Source organism: Osmerus eperlanus, chromosome 26 (assembly GCF_963692335.1).
Source record: "Osmerus eperlanus chromosome 26, fOsmEpe2.1, whole genome shotgun sequence".
Classification (NCBI taxonomy): Eukaryota; Metazoa; Chordata; class Actinopteri; order Osmeriformes; family Osmeridae; genus Osmerus; species Osmerus eperlanus.
The window spans coordinates 8,453,722-8,468,932 of record NC_085043.1 but is presented as its reverse complement, the minus strand read 5'-3'; the positions used below and the strand labels follow the sequence as shown (position 1 = coordinate 8,468,932).

The 15,211-nt window shown below is 47.9% G+C and overlaps 2 protein-coding genes across 3 annotated transcripts; one reads left to right on the top strand and one right to left on the bottom strand.

Annotated features, from left to right (window-relative positions):
- The first annotated feature begins 857 nt into the window (after window positions 1-857).
- LOC134013118 (signal-transducing adaptor protein 1-like) lies at window positions 858-8,402 on the top strand. 2 transcript variants are annotated; one of them, XM_062452902.1, is made up of 14 exons: window positions 858-1,243; window positions 2,800-2,871; window positions 3,001-3,120; window positions 3,214-3,270; window positions 3,438-3,592; window positions 4,249-4,380; window positions 5,057-5,126; window positions 5,538-5,640; window positions 6,052-6,237; window positions 6,477-6,539; window positions 6,658-6,711; window positions 6,848-6,895; window positions 7,055-7,273; window positions 7,401-8,402. In XM_062452902.1, exons 1-14 carry the CDS (start codon window positions 1,151-1,153, stop codon window positions 7,451-7,453), a joined length of 1,425 nt encoding a protein of 474 aa, XP_062308886.1. In that variant the 5' UTR covers window positions 858-1,150; the 3' UTR covers window positions 7,454-8,402. The 2 variants fall into 2 exon arrangements, with proteins under 2 accessions (XP_062308886.1, XP_062308885.1); XM_062452901.1 differs by having other exon boundaries at window positions 6,468-6,539.
- Window positions 8,403-8,539: 137 nt separating this feature from the next.
- fsd1 (fibronectin type III and SPRY domain containing 1) lies at window positions 8,540-14,530 on the bottom strand. The gene is made up of 13 exons (XM_062452899.1): window positions 14,361-14,530; window positions 13,488-13,583; window positions 13,178-13,309; window positions 12,646-12,747; window positions 12,352-12,374; window positions 11,724-11,845; window positions 11,210-11,419; window positions 10,738-10,836; window positions 10,322-10,469; window positions 10,109-10,191; window positions 9,694-9,945; window positions 9,457-9,545; window positions 8,540-9,293 (listed from the first exon to the last, which is right to left on the bottom strand). Exons 1-13 carry the CDS (start codon window positions 14,373-14,375, stop codon window positions 9,183-9,185), a joined length of 1,482 nt encoding a protein of 493 aa, XP_062308883.1. The 5' UTR covers window positions 14,376-14,530; the 3' UTR covers window positions 8,540-9,182.
- Window positions 14,531-15,211: the final 681 nt, after the last annotated feature.

Sequence of the window (15,211 nt, the reverse complement as noted above, 5' to 3'; positions counted from 1 at the left end):
ATCTGATTTATCAGTGGAAGTCTGGTTGTTGTTGATCTTTTGCTGTTAAATACAGTTTTCTTAATGATGTATGCCTAGCATAAAACGCACAAGGCATTAATAAGTAACGTTAAGAACGAAACAAAATAATTTGTAATACTGGGAATAATAAACGTCTAGACATTTGAAAATTGAATTACATTTTAAACTCCGTCCCGCCAGTCAAAAGAACGGGTTTCACGCTAAAAACTACAAAATATAATGGTCTTCTTTATGGAAATGTTCAATCAATAATTGTTTTACTGCCACCTACTGTAGCGGAGTTAATTGGGAGTGATCCTGAAGCAACAACAGTTAGTTGTACCAGAAACACCTGACCTACTAAACACTAAGAGAAACAAATATCACGAAAAAAGGAATGGTGAATCTGTTTACAATCTGTGTTTACAATATGTGTTTACAATCAAATGGCCTAGAAGAAGAGGATATTGGTCAGAGAGCACATACAACAACAGTGCACAAGCTACTTATTGCCCGTCGCTAGTCGAACCCCATTCTTGAAGAAACCTTGAAGAACCCGCCCTAACTGACTACAGCAGCAACATTTGGTTAGGCATAGTAGGCATTCAGACTTCCAGACTTGTGTCAAAGGTCCCTCCTCATTCCAGAGACAGGAAGTGGGTTCAAAATATCCTGAGGAGGGCACTACATTTCCAGTCACAAAGGTTTGGTGTAAAACGTCACCAGCTCACCTGGGAAATTGTCCGTGGTCTATTGTGATAGAGACCAATCAGCACTGAGCATACAACAATCTCCTTTAGAGACAGGAGAAAATACACCTGCTCCACAGGATCAGCTCCACACTTGCAATACTGGAGAGAGAGAGTCAGTCAGAGAGAGAGAGAGAGAGAGAGAGGAAGAGAGAGAGAGTCAAGGAGAGAGAGGGAGAGAGAGAGTCAGACAGAGAGAGAGTGAGAGAGAGAGAGAGGCACACGTAAAGGCTTCTTTGCAGTGTAAACTACTGAATTATTTTTCCTTGTATACAAAATTTACCTCACACTCTGACATGAGTGCCCTTGGACTGGTTCATTATTCCTAGATTTTATTTTTTTACGTATTTTAGTAGAATACATTACACAGCAGAGCCCTGTTGGTTTAACCTGAGCGAGGAATGGCCGTCCCCAGGAGAGCTGGACGACTACGGACTCAACTTCCAAACTGCTACTATGAGGGGTACCTGGAGAAGAGGTCGTTTAAAGACAAGGTATGTCGAGACAGATCTGTCGTAACGTTTTTATTTCATGGTTTTGCAAACATGGATTTGGTTCATCTGTATTATCTGTTCTGAATTCAGAAGAATGTTTGTGTGTTTGAAAAGTTTTTATCTTGCTGATAATGGACAGAGAGGATCTGTGAGTGCTTGTTTGTGATCTTCTGTGTCGAAGAATGTTCCAGCTGATCGATCTAGACAATGTCTGGAATGAGTCTGGGCTCAACTTACAGTTAAACATGGTCTGACAGTTCACTGTATGTCTGTTTCGTCTTCATTGCCTTAAGGTGTATTTGATCTGTTTTTAGCATGAGTGTCTATCACATTACAACCTGGGTTATGGAAAGATTTGTCCACTACAATCACATAATAACTTCTGTATTTGTTTTGGTTTATTTTGGTTGGATCTAATTTGTGGTTCCAGTCTTGCAGTTTTGGCTAATAGTTAACAGAGTTTCCAGGCACACAAACACATGTAGACAAACACAGCAACATGTATGCATTTTCTGTCTCTCTCTCTCTCTCTCTCTCTCTCTCTCTCTCTCTCTCTCTCTCTCTCTCTCTCTCTCTCTCTCTCTCTCTCACACACACTTACTCTCAAACACACAATGTCAGCGATGACACACAGTGGGGTTTCCATAGGTGGAATAGAGTGGGACATGGTTTCAGGTGAGTGTTTGTCATGTTGATTGCAGCATGGACTTTGATTTTCCAAAGGAGTCATGGAATGTCGCCCATAGCTCCACAACTGGTTTGACAGCCTTTTACTGTAAGGAGCCATAAAAAAAAACATTAAAACTGGTTGGACGAGAGTTGAGTCAGAGATCAGCCCCCATTGCCAGCAATCTTAATGTTATTCTGCAGAAACTAATGTAATCTCAAACTCACAGTATTTGTTTTGGAAAGTGAAGGTTTGTACCAGTTGATACTAACTGATATCACTGGCATGTACCTTAAGCCTAAAAAGGATCAATAAAGATTGTTGTATGGCAAAGTTGTCTAGAACAGCGGTTCTTATTGTTGATATACTAATATATTGCATCTGCTGCATGATTGTGTAACTCACACTATGCAGTAAATTGTATTTGCCTAATTTTTTTGAAAGGTCTGACCAGGGACTGGGGTTGCAAATTAGCCTATTGGCTAAAAACCTTTTATGCAACACATCTACAACATTATCTATGTATGTAATAATGTGCGCTGCATTGTCCCTGACAAATAAACAAATAAATAAAAAATAAATTAAGAGGAAGCTGGTGGTGAAAATCCAATGCAGTCGTGTGCTGAGTTTCTGAGAAAGATGACACTGTTTCTTATTCCTTCTGGGGGAAACTGAGGCAGTTCCCCTGCACACATACCAAACCAGTTCTGATTGCCTGGCAGCACACTTGTCAGTGTTCCAACCGGTGATATAACTCGAGTTGAAAACAGAGGCATTTTTTACTATCATTGTTCTTGACCTATTTCTCATGTGTATCTCTTTGCCATAAATCTGGAATAATCTTCTTTTTTTTTGGTCTGTCTGTCTGTCTGTTTTGCTGACTGGCCAGACATCTCGGAAATTGTGGACTTGTCTATGTGAGAACACTCTGTTCTTCTTCAACACCAACAAAGATAATGATGTGAGTTGTGGGAACTACAAATTCCAAACTAAATTCCTCAGGAATTTATGATTCAAATGCATAGCCTATGTGGACACGTTTAGCAGCAGCTGTAGCATTAACTCCAGATGTGTGTGTGTGTGTCCACAGTATGTAGATAAGCTTGCTCTCACCAACTTCATCTCCCTAACGGATGACTGCAATCGGGATAAAAACTTAGGGGCGGCAAGACTAAACCTTCACATGAAGAACGAAGACTTTAAATTAACTGTAAGGAAATACCACAGGTGAACACAGTATCTACTTGGCTGCAAATGTCAGTGTGCATGTCCCACATCCCTAACAGAGGTTTTCTGTCTACAGGCGCCTAGCCTTGAGGCCCGGGAGCTCTGGAAAGGCTACATCTACTCTGTGGTCGAGGTCAGTGACGGGTCAAAGCATTTTTCTTCAGGATTCCTTCTTCAAATCATGTGTTTTCACCTCCTCTCAGATCAGCTCATTTCCCGAGACCTGTTTCTTCCTCTCTGCCCTCGGTTTAGTGGTTGTTGGTCTGACAGACACCCTGCCCTTCCGTGCTCTCTCCACAGCTGGCCGTGCCCGGCTCTCTCAACCTCCTGCCCGGACAGATTCACCTCCTGAGGGAAACGGTGGAGAGAGAGAGGGAGAGACTCCGCCACGCCTCCTCTCCCCCGGCACAGTCCAACCCCGACCTCTACGTCAGCCTGCTGTCGGAGATGCCCTTGTGAGTTCCCTGTGTCACATAGGGAGTCAGGTGGCTGAGCGGTGAGGGAATCGGGCTAGTAATCCGAAGGTTGCCAGTTCGATTCCCGGTCATGCCAACTGACGTTGTGTCCTTGGGCAAGGCACTTCACCCTACTTGCCTCCCCCTGTACTTACTGTAAGTCGCTCTGGATAAGAGCGTCTGCTAAATGACTAAATGTAAATGTAAATGTAAATAAACACTCAACGAGTCAAATGAACTCTCCTGGTGTTAAATGAACAGTTTGCTGTGGAGATTCTGGCCATACAGAATTCCAGCCCAGCCCTGCACCAACCCACCCCTTAACCACATGTAAACTTAATCTTAACTCAACCACTGTGAACAGTTGACACAGGTGTGTTAGTGCTGGGAAGGAAACACCTTTTCTGGGCTGTAGCTCAGCAGGATAAGGGAGTTTGTGTCCAGTCACGGCCGAGGCTCCCTGTGCTGCTGCGGCTCAGGAGAGAGAGGGAGAGGGAGAGGGAGAGGGAGAGGGAGAGGGAGAGGGAGAGGGAGAGGGAGAGGGAGAGGGAGAGGGAGAGGGAGAGGGAGAGGGAGAGGGAGAGAGTCGTGTCTCCGAGGTTCCGAGGCGTCTGGGGTGTCAGGTTCTTCTGTTTGACCCTGTCGTCCCTCTCCAGGTGTTTCCAGCGCGTGTCTCGCTCCGAGGCGGAGAACATTCTGGAGAAACACAGAGGAAAGGGCAACCTGTTGCTGCGCCCCAACCGGGACGGGGCCTCATTCGCTGTCACCACCTTCCAGGATCTCAACGGGTACGTCCCCCGCTCATCGCCCTCACCACACCCTTCCTCACTGCACCCCACCCTCCCCTCTCCGCCCCTCTACCCCTCCGACCAAGCCCATCTTCCACAGAGCTACCTACATGCATCAGTGCCTGTCTTTGTCTACTTCACAGATCAGTGAAACAATGTCAGATGCTCAGGTCAGAGATAAGACCTTTTTTTGTCTTACCTCTTCAGAGATACGACAAGCTTTTGTCTTACCTCTTTAGAGATACGACAACCTTTTGTCTTACCTCTTCAGAGATAAGGCAATCTTTTGTCTTATCTCTTCATGTTTTCTTCATATCGTTTTTCCACTTCTTAACGCGGCTAGCCAATGCTTCGTAGACCCAAACGCACCTGTTGGAAAACACCTTGACCTCTTCCTGTTTGAACCACGCTAAACACCTTGACCTCTTCCTGTTTGAACCACGTTAAAGTCAGAGTCAGTGGGAGTCAGATGGCTGAGCGGTTAGGGAATCGGGCTATTAATCAGAAGGAGGCCAGTTCGATTCCCGGCCGTGCCAATTTACGTTGTGTCCCTGGGCAAGGCACTTCACCCTAAATGCCTCGGGGGGGGGGGGAATGTCCCTGTACTTACTGTAAGTCGCTCTGGATAAGAGCGTCTGCTAAATGACTAAATGTGAAGTCCTCTCTGTTCCCTCAGGCCCGTGTTCAAGCACTACCTCGTCACCAAGAAACACGACGGGCACTTTTCCATCGACATTGACAACCCAGTAAGTGTTCTGAAACAGACTTTTTACAGAGATGCTTACGAACAAACAGTTCTAAGAACGTTTGCGCTTTGTTTGTTCCTCCTTTCCACAACATAATGGCTCCTGTTCTCCTTGTGTGGATTTCAGTTAACTTAACAAGAGGTAGAGCCGAGGAGAACATGTTTCTCAGCTATGCACAGCAAGTCTGGGCAATGATAACATCAACCATACCCAATCTGGAGTATTCCCTTCCTGCTATACTTGTGCTTTTACCCGTCGCTGCCACCGCCTAATGGTTTATTTGCCCTCCTTGTGTATTTAGTGGTCAATGTTTCACGAAAAGGGCTACTTTTTAGTTTTCATCTTAGCCATATATAATAAGCATGGCGTCTGATAACACAAGATATGTAAGGATGGTTCCTGTTCCCATAGATCCCTTGTGCCACTTTACACGATGTCATCAACTGTCTGGTGGAAAAGACCAGTGGAGTTCTAACCCCCTTGATTCTGGAGGCGCCGTATGAAGAGAGCATCAGTAAGAATGTCCCCTTTCGTTCTGTCTTTATATACACGCCCCTCCTTTCTCCTTCTCTCTCTCTCTCTCTCTCTCTCTCTCTCTCTCTCTCTCTCTCTCTCTCTCTCTCTCTCTCTCTCTGTCTCTCTCTCTCTCCTTCTCTCTCTCTCTCTCTCTCTCTCTCTCTCTCTCTCTCTCTCTCTCTCTCTCTCTCTCTCTCTCTCTCTCTCTCTCTCTCTGTCTCTCTCTCTCTCTCCTTCTGTCTCTCTATCTCCGTTTGTCTCTCTCTCTCTCTCTCTGTCTCTGTCTCTCTGGCTGTCTCTCTCTCTCTCTCTCTCTCCCTCTCTCTCTCTCTCTCTCTCTCTCTCTCTCTCTCTCTCTCTCTGCCACGTGTGTGCTGTTAAAAACCGTTCCTGCCCGCTGTTTTCACAGCGTTTGTTCAGTCTAATGAAGAGAACGGAGAGAGAAGTCTCCACTGTGCCTCCAGCAGTCCCATCCCTCCTGCCTTTACCTCCAACTCAGAGACTGACTCTGCCTCTCCCCCTGCCTCTCCCCCTGCCCCTGACTCTGCCCTTACCTCACCCCCGGACTCGACCCTGACACTACCACCTAAACCAGGTAGGCCATCTTACCTGTGGCCCAGTCACCACAGAGTCTGTCAACAACCCTGAACCCACATACATCTGATCACATGCCCTGGACATGTTTGTTTTGCCACTAATATGTTTACATTTCCTTCAGCGGTTTACCCTCAGGCAATCTCTCCTTTTAGTCTTCTTTGTCTCGAAGTCTAGAATATATGGAGACTGTATGGTATATTGTAATTCATATTTTAATTTCATATTTAGTTCCAAGAGATCAAGATTGTTATGAAGTACCTGAGTCGGAAACAGGGGAGAGGATTTACCTGAACGACCCATGTGAGTGTCCCTCTCCTTCCCTCCCTCCCTCCCTCTGTAATAATGCCACTGCAGGCATGACGCCGTTTCTCACCCCTCCATTGTCTCTGCTTGTCTGTTGTTGTTGTTGTCGAAACAGACGTGAAGGAGGAGGAGCCAGCGCCGCCCATTCCCCCCCGCTCCCGCCTGCCAAGTGAGTCCCACAGAAGACACCGCTAAACACAGGCACCGCCACACGCGAGAGAGGTGTCATGTTCTCAACGGAACACGCTTCTCGTGAGCAACATTTGGAACTGCTTCATCTCTTTTTCCTGTGATTTATGTTGCAGTTCTGAAGACACCAGTGCCGGCTCACAGTTCTCTGCCCAGAGAAACGAGTAAGCAACGTAAATACTAACTCTCGGGCGTTCGACTACAGAATTGGTGGTTCATCCTCTCTGCTTCTCTCTTGTTGCGTAACACTGGGTCTCCCTATTTGGGTAAACGTGTCAGTCAACGGGTGCGTTTTTCCTTAACGGCTGACATCTTTGTTTCAGTCCCGGAGAGGAAAGCTCTGAAGCCACCAGGGATGCACCCTGGTTCTCGCTCGTCCCCCCTTCTCCCGAGACCTACCTTCGCCCCCACTCCCACCCCCAGGCCTTCCTTCCCGCCTACCCCACGGCCGACCCCGGCCCCCACCCCCAGGTCCCACTCGGTCCCAGAGGCCAGGTTGAGAACCCTCACTGCTGGGAGAGCAGGTGTAGCCATCCAGCCAGGTCAGTCTTATAGAACACGTGTGGTACTTCCTGTCCAGTAGATTTTTGTTCTACGGGAATTTAGTGACCCTAAGGAATAGTGTCTCCACCTGAACGCCTCGGTTGTCCTCCCCCCCCCCCCCCCCAGGCTTGTCTGAGGAGCTGAAACTGAAGCTGGAGAAGAGACGGGCTGTTGAATAGCGCCCTCTCCTGGTGACTCCTCGACAACAAGGAAGGACAATCAGGAAGACTTAAAGACAGACATGTGACGCCCTGGAAGAAAGCCCGAGAGAGCCCGCCCTAATCACTGGCATCTGATTGGATCGTGGGAGTCTCGCAAACCACAACGAAGCTTCGGACGGGGAAAGGAGTCGTCTTCTTCCGGTGCGCTTCTACCTCCTGCCTCTGCGCCAATGAGCCTTGAAGTCGCTCCAGACCCCCTGCCGGGAGAGCTCAGTCCCCTCCCCGTTGGCGCTGCCTCTTCAAAGATTAACGCTTTATTGATTTTTCCTCGTCGGCGGGGCTTGTTGGCAACTCAGTAGCAAATTACTGGACGGTAAATCTTTATGTAGATGTCACGATTAGCACCTTGTCCGTTTGTTTTGGAACGTTTGCACATTTAAATCAAAAAAAGTTTAACTTTTGATTTTATATAATCGAATGCAGTATCAAATATTTGCTCTACATATCAGTGTTGTTTCTTAGTATTTGTTTCTCATCAAAATGTATAGTTGTACGTTATATATTTCTTTTGTGACAGGAAAACACAAGACTACCTTGCAGATTTATTTGCTTCGTGTGACAGATACATACTGTAGTGGAAATAAAAAGAAACCTATTTACATTGTGAGATATTTTACACCACGTGTAAAATAAAGTTAAAAAGTCTCGTCAGGAACATTTTAAAGCATTGCAGGTTATATCTATCTATAAGATGCATACAGTACCAGCCACGTGGCAACTTAGGACTTACAGAAGAGCACCCAAGCACTGAATTCAGACACTACTGTATGTGACACGATTAGGGACTAGTGATAACATTGATAAACAAATGCTCTTCAGTGACGTTAACTTTCATCATCGGCTTTTACGACCGTTCCATTTTCTCTGGTCGACTCAGAGAGCAACTAAACTCTCTTTTCAGGAAAGCAAACCGTTACATTAGGTGAGCAAACACACACACACACACACGTGATAGTACATGGTAAACTTACAGACTCCTCGCCCACACTCCCTCTTCCATACTTTGTAACATGAACGTTACAAGCTATAATACTTCCACGACTGTTTTGTGTGTCTGTTGAATTCCCCTCTCTGGTCCACACAGCTGCTGGTTAGCAATGTCGGTGTCAGTACATTCCTTATGTAGCAACTAGTCATTTATGTAAAGACTATCAACTGGTCGTTATGAGGGTTATACAATTCAGTTGGCTTCTTAGAAAGCAACTAGATACAGTAGCTGAGTATTTCCAAACATTCAATCTGTGAAGATGACTACTGTGTTACTCTGTACAATACAGACAAATGAACGTAACCGCTAGACTTTAACGCAAACAAATAAATAAAACGAGTAACCATCATTTGGCCTTTTGTTGCATTGTTTGTTAAGGAGGAAATAGCGACGTCATGATTACTGACTTAATACTGATGAGGGCACCTCTGGAAGGCACGGAAAGAGCTGAGGAGGAGGTGGCAGAGCAGCAGGGGCATGGAGGGAAAGGATGAGGGAGAGAGGTGGAGGTGGAGGGGCAGGTGGAGGATGAGGGGCAGGTGGAGGAGGAGGGAGAGGGGGAGATAGAGGTCAGCAGCGGTTGACGGCTGGTGCTGAGGCCGGGTGCGCTCCAAGGCTCCACAGCCAGGGTTTAAGGGAAGGTTCAGCAGCAGTTCTGCCAAGGGCTGTGGCCGGGGCTGGGGCGGGAAGGCTGCGGGTCTAGGTGAGGCTGGCGTTGGAGCTGCTGGTGCCACTGTTCTTCCTCTGGCCGCTCTGCACGGCGCTGGGAACCTGCAGCCCCGTTTGCACTGAGAAACTGCCGTTCCACACCTGCAGGGGGCAGCAGAGCACAGGCAAAACCAAGTAGCCACGTCACTCCTGGGTTCACGGAGGTCATGCGGGCGTGCAGGTGCAGCGACAGATTCGTGACGGCATCGTCTCTCTGAGATACAGGTGTAATATCATTGCTGAGCTGTGATAATATTGTTCTCACCATGAAAGCAGGTATAACGGGTTGCTGGAACTTGGCTCTAAATGTATGCATCAGCTGCTTGGTTCTGGAGTTGTAGAAGGACAACACGCCTGCAGGGACAAAACACCAGTGGTAAAAAACACACAAACATGATGAAGAAGCCAGTGGTTTCCTTGGACGTGCGTGTATGTGAGCGTGCGTGCGAGAGGGCGTGCGTGGACGTGTTTGAGTGTGTGGATGTTCCCCCCCCCCCCTCACCCTCTTCGTAGTTGCAGTAGACCCCTATGCGGTCGGGGATGGGGCAGTCCAAGGTGCGAGCCTTGTTGTTGTGCTTGGCCGTCAGGCTCTGCTGCAGCCAGTTGTTCAGGTGGATGCACCAGGACGCGCTGCTCTTGCCCAGCTGGTCGAAGCGGCCCAGGTTACGCAGGGCCACGCCCACGGCGAAGGCCTTGCTCTCCTTGTCGAAGCGGACCTCCCAGTACTGCTGGCCCGCGTCGATCATGGTGTCTCCTGGGGGGGGGGGGGAGGGGGAGAGAGAGAGAGAGAGAGAGAGAGAGAGAGAGAGAGAGAGAGAGAGAGAGAGAGAGAGAGAGAGGGGCAAAAAGAGAGATAGAGATTAAGGGTGGGCCTATACCTAGTATACCGACTACAGTGTAGGACTCTGTCTACATACCCAGTACGGTGTAGGACTCAGCAGTGAACCTATCCCTGCCGACCCTGGCCGATGGCGCCCTCTTGGGCGACATCATGGCGGTCCTGAGAGAGGGGGGCGGGGACGGTCAGGGGAGGAGAAGAAGGAAACACAGATCAGAGAGGCGCTGAAGAGCATGTGGGTTCCCACTCCAAGGGACTGAAAGTGTGAGCCCTCCCCCCCGGTGGCAGGCACCTGGCAGGGGAGTGCATGGGGGAGTTGGTGCGGTTCTTGTCTTTGCGTATCTCCTGGACCTTTCCCCCGCAGCTGTCCCACTCCACGCTCAGGTCCTCCACGCGCAGGTTCTGATGGGACGATCCGGCGTCCAGCTTGAACACAAACGCTGCAGGGAGGGAGAGGACACGGGTCGGGCCTTGAGGGTTAGTGTGTGGGGAAGGATAGTGTGTGTGGAGGGTTCATGTGTGGAGGGTTCATGTGTGTGGAGGGTTCATGTGTGTGGAGGGTTTATGTGTGTGGAGGGTTCATGCGTGTGGAGGGTTCATGCGTGTGGAGGGTTCATGCGTGTGGAGGGTTCATGCGTGTGGAAGGTTCATGCGTGTGGAGGGTTCATGTGTGTGGAGGGTTACGTAACGTTATGAGTTATGACTCACCATGTGTTTCTAGAGTTACCGGTTCGGAGAACTCCCCCGCCACAGCCTTGTTACACGCCTTCACGCGAAACGTTATGTAGCGGGTGTCAAAGCGAAGCCCTGGAGGTGGGTGGTGGGAATTATAGTGTCCGTTGAAACTGGTGTCACACGTTTTGTTACACGTGTAAAAGCAGATGCATACTGCAATTCCTCCTTTTTATTGTTATTTGATACACAAAATCGATCCTTCTCCAGAGACTCGCCAGACTCGTTTATTGCTCTTGTGTCTATTCTCCTCCCCCTCCCCCTCCTCCTCCCCCTCCTCCTCCTCCCCCTCCTCCCCACCATCTCCTGCTCCTCCCCCTCCTCCTCCTCCTCCTGCTCCTCCCCCCCACCATCTCCTGCTCCATCTCCTGCTCCTGCTCCTCCCCCTCCTCCTCCCCCTCCTCCTCCTCCTCCCCCTCCTCCTCCCCCCTCCTCCCCCTCCTCCTACCTGTGAGGATGTGCTCCATCTCGCGGATCCCCTCCACCACCATCCAGGGGTAGTCCTCCCGGACGCGGGGGGGCCCCTCGTGGTTGGTGCGCCGGTGCTCCAGCACGTAGTGGTCTATCTTGGTGTCCGGTTCCGGAAGGGTCCACAGCACCGTCACCGTGTTGTCACACACCTGGCACTCTGACACCTGGATCTCGGGAGTCGCAGGCACTGAAACACAGAGAGGAATGTGTTTGTGCACGGCTTGCTAAACCTGTTTACCAAATCAATGTATTTTCACATAATGGCATCCCTTATACAGTATGTATGCACAAAGGTATTAAACATCTGTGCAGCAGAGTTGACAGTTCCACAGCCCCTGAGGGTATTTGCATTGCAGTGCACTGTGTACACTTAAGAGTGTGCTTAACACCATTTGGGAATGTTACCTTGTTAGTCACATGACAGTGTTTAAAGAGGAGTTATGTATTTAGCCTGCTGGTCAAGATAAAGAAATCAGGAGACAAAGACTGACCTGGGAGGAATTTAATGGCCTGTAGCATCTCCCTTTCTTGGGTAAAATCCACCATCATGTGACTCATGTTGTCACTGGCCTTCGCTTTCAGAGACAGCCGGAAGGCTGGGGCCATTGTCACGCTGCCCTCGTACAAACAAAGACACACACACACAGCGAAACGCGTGCCAAATTCAAATCACCAAAGGACTGAAGACACGTTTGTTTTCCTAAATCTCAAGTTCTGTGAGCTAGCCACATAACACAAAGTAATAACCCTAGTTACTCTGACTACCACACACAAACAAAGTATTCATAAACAGTTATCTAGGACTCTTGTAAAACACACAGAAAACACCAGAGGGGGGAACAGCAGAGGGACAGACAGACAGATACAGACAGACAGGTTTGAAACACAGGAGAGGAGCTGTGGCTCTTCCAGGTTGCTGTAGTGCATGCTACTACAGAACTAGCTGTTGCTGGACACTAGGCAGAGCTTGGTTGCTTGTTTTCAGGTGTCGTGGAAAGAGCATGCTGCAACATGTTCTGCCGTTCCCGGACGAGAGTAAGTCATGTTGCATGTTCTACGTGAACGGATGGTTTAAGTGTTAGGACACTTGGATGAAGAAGAAACAGCTATGTACTATACCTATCCTTAATGTCTTTGGCCGCCTGAGGAGGAGCAGGAAGTAAAGGGAGGAGAGAAAGAAGGAGAAAGGATGTACACGGACCGAAAGACAACTGAGTTGCAGCTCATTCTTACAATGAACACATGATGCCTGTTACGCAATACATCACAGGACACTGACAAACCAGAACGAAGCTACATGACATTGCTCGACAGGAGGGTAGGCTTGTAAAAAACTTGTAAACAAAGCTATTGCCAAAAGCGATGATGCAACATTGTTGTAACTTCAGCAGAAGTGAATCACGGAGCGGATACCTGGGTAAAATCCTCTGTTTCAGCAGAGCAGAGCGTCTGATTGGCTTGTTCCAGGAGATCCTCCGAGCTCTCCAGGGCCTTGGAACAGGCGCTCAGTTGATTCTGAGGAAACAGTCGAACACACAAGCGGGCAAGGTCAGGGCAAGACGTCATCTGGAGCCGGCTCTGTTCATTAATCACGCAAAATAACACCAGGACTGTACTAGCTGTAGCCGTGGGAGTCCTCGGAGGATATTGTGACTTAGAACATCGTGTTTTATGACATTCTGAGGAGGGTCTATCTCAGTGGTTCTTAACCCTGTCCTCATGGAACCCCCGTCCTGCATGTTTTAGATGTTTCCCTGCTCCAACACACCTGATTCAAATAAATGGGTCGTTATCTAGCTCTGTAGAAGCCTGGTAACGAACATGCATTTGAATCAGGTGTGTTGGAGCCAAGAAACATCTGAAACATGCAGGACAGGGGTTCCCTGGGGACAGGGTTAAGAACCACTGGTCTAGCTCAGTGGGCAGAGCAGAACCCGGAGCTGACCTGTAGTTCGTAGGTGCGACTGGCCCTCTCTTGTTTTATACGTGTGACCATCCCTTCCTTCAGCTCATCCAGGACCGAGTGCAGGGATGTGAACTCAGCCTCCATGTCCTCCTGCACGCGGTTCGAGTTCATCTGGGACACAGGAAGTGGAAGCAATGTTAGAGGAATCCTTCTGATTGGCTAAAGCTGTTGTGGTGTGGACGGTTTGCCTTTACACTTTGGATTACTTGTGCGTTGCACATTGATCTGTTTCAACGCCGAACTGCTAGCTACCTGACGGATGTGTGAGTGTGAACGATCGCTGCTTTACCTCCAGGTTCTCTAAGCTCTGTTTGAGACAACAGACAAAGTTTTGAATCTCTTCATTCTTCAGGGCTAGGGTTGTGGTGATCTTCCTAAGGGATTCCTTAGGGACAAAAACAATCGATCATTTAAGAACAGCTTAGATTACATGGTTTCGTAACAACGATTGCTCTCTGGGGTAATTTCGTCCCTGTGCAAATTCTGACGAGAGAGGGCATGGCCGGAAGGACACGCATTCATAATTTAATAACGCAGCTGCAATGATGTTCATACAACTGCAGACCATGATCCACATCGACTCTCCCACCCACAACATACTATCTGTCTTGACACTTTCAAATGATGTAATGCACTGTATTGCGACATACAGCGGAATAACTATGTAATTTCTCCAGCGTCAGGTCAGTTCACTCCAAAGAGCTTTAAACCAAGTAACCCTAGCGAGATGAATTTTCCGCAGGGCCCCATTCATCCCAACGGAAAAGGGTACATGTTTGGGTCTGCGACTCAGGTCTACGACTCTAAAACCTATGATATTTCCTCGTATTCATATAGCAATCGATACCACTATTTCGGGACCTGTCACGGACAGGCTCATATTTTGTTACGAGCTGTTCATCTGGTGAACACGATGAGCAGGATTGAGAGCAACGCAACCATTGTGGATTTTGAAGCAGTAAATTGCTCAAAAATTGTATCTGTTGTAGGATACAGCAGGCACTGCATAAAAATTCAATTTCAGTTAAGCTATGTCACAGTATAGGACAAGTCAATGACATAAGATGGCACAAAGTCCGCTATCCTCTCCCCTTTTCTTTGTACGCCCTGCAACCCGCCTCTACAAACATTGAAAACACCTGTTTCGCCGGTTACATCTTACCTTCTGTTCACTCATCTTGCCGGCCCAACGAACCAATTCTGGGCTGCACAGTATTATTAAAAGTTGTATCAACCGTTTCCTCGTTTAGTCTTATTTGCACAACTGGGTTGGTACTGATGCTGCTAAAGTGCATTGCATCTTCGGTCCAACGCCTACTAGGGCCATTGTGTGTTTTGCGCAGGCGCAGCAGAGGAGCTTGGGGGATGTAGTTCCAAGGCAGTAAATGTAACCCATGGGCACAAACTGTATATAAGTCTATGGCACAAACCACAGGACTGCGCTTATTTCTACGGTTTTGTGCGTGCACAGTTGTATCATTTACACAGACGTAATTAATTGTCACTTTCTGCCTTTTTATCAGTTGCAGGTTATGTCTGTTCTCTTAATCACCTAATCTGTTCAGTAACTTTTTTTATTGGTTTCCTGCTTTACATTAAAGGCTTTACTTTTTTTCTGAGCAAATGAACTCTATGTCTGTTTTTATTCAACTATGTTCGTTGTATACATTGTTTTAAAGTCCCTCTCATGCAAGCTGTCATACTGGTGCTGCTCGTTTGCTCCACTTACTCAATCACAATGTCTGATTTAATCACTGGAAGCAAAACGAACACTCACATTCAATGAGAGTCAACAGGAGTCAGATGGCTGAGCGGTTAGGGAATCGGGCTTGTAATCAGAAGGTTTCTGGTTTGATTCCCGGCTGTGCAAACCAAATGACGTTGTGTCCCTGGGCAAGGCACTTCACCCTACTTGCTTCGGGGGAATGTCCCTGTACTTACTGTACTGTAAGAGCGTCTGCTAAATGACTAAATGTAAATTCAATGAAGATTGTAGTGGCAAAATGTTTTGTA

Coding starts and splice junctions, on each gene's coding strand:
- LOC134013118 (XM_062452901.1), top strand. CDS start 1,151: ATGGCCGTCCCCAGGAGAGCTGGACGACTACGGACTCAACTTCCAAAC. Junction 4,381..5,056: donor ACCTTCCAGGATCTCAACGG/GTACGTCCCCCG, acceptor CTGTTCCCTCAG/GCCCGTGTTCAAGCACTACC. Junction 6,540..6,657: donor GATTTACCTGAACGACCCAT/GTGAGTGTCCCT, acceptor TTGTCGAAACAG/ACGTGAAGGAGGAGGAGCCA.
- fsd1 (XM_062452899.1), bottom strand. Junction 13,310..13,487: donor AGAGCTTAGAGAACCTGGAG/GTAAAGCAGCGA, acceptor CCTGTGTCCCAG/ATGAACTCGAACCGCGTGCA. Junction 10,192..10,321: donor CCCATGCACTCCCCTGCCAG/GTGCCTGCCACC, acceptor CCCCTCTCTCAG/GACCGCCATGATGTCGCCCA.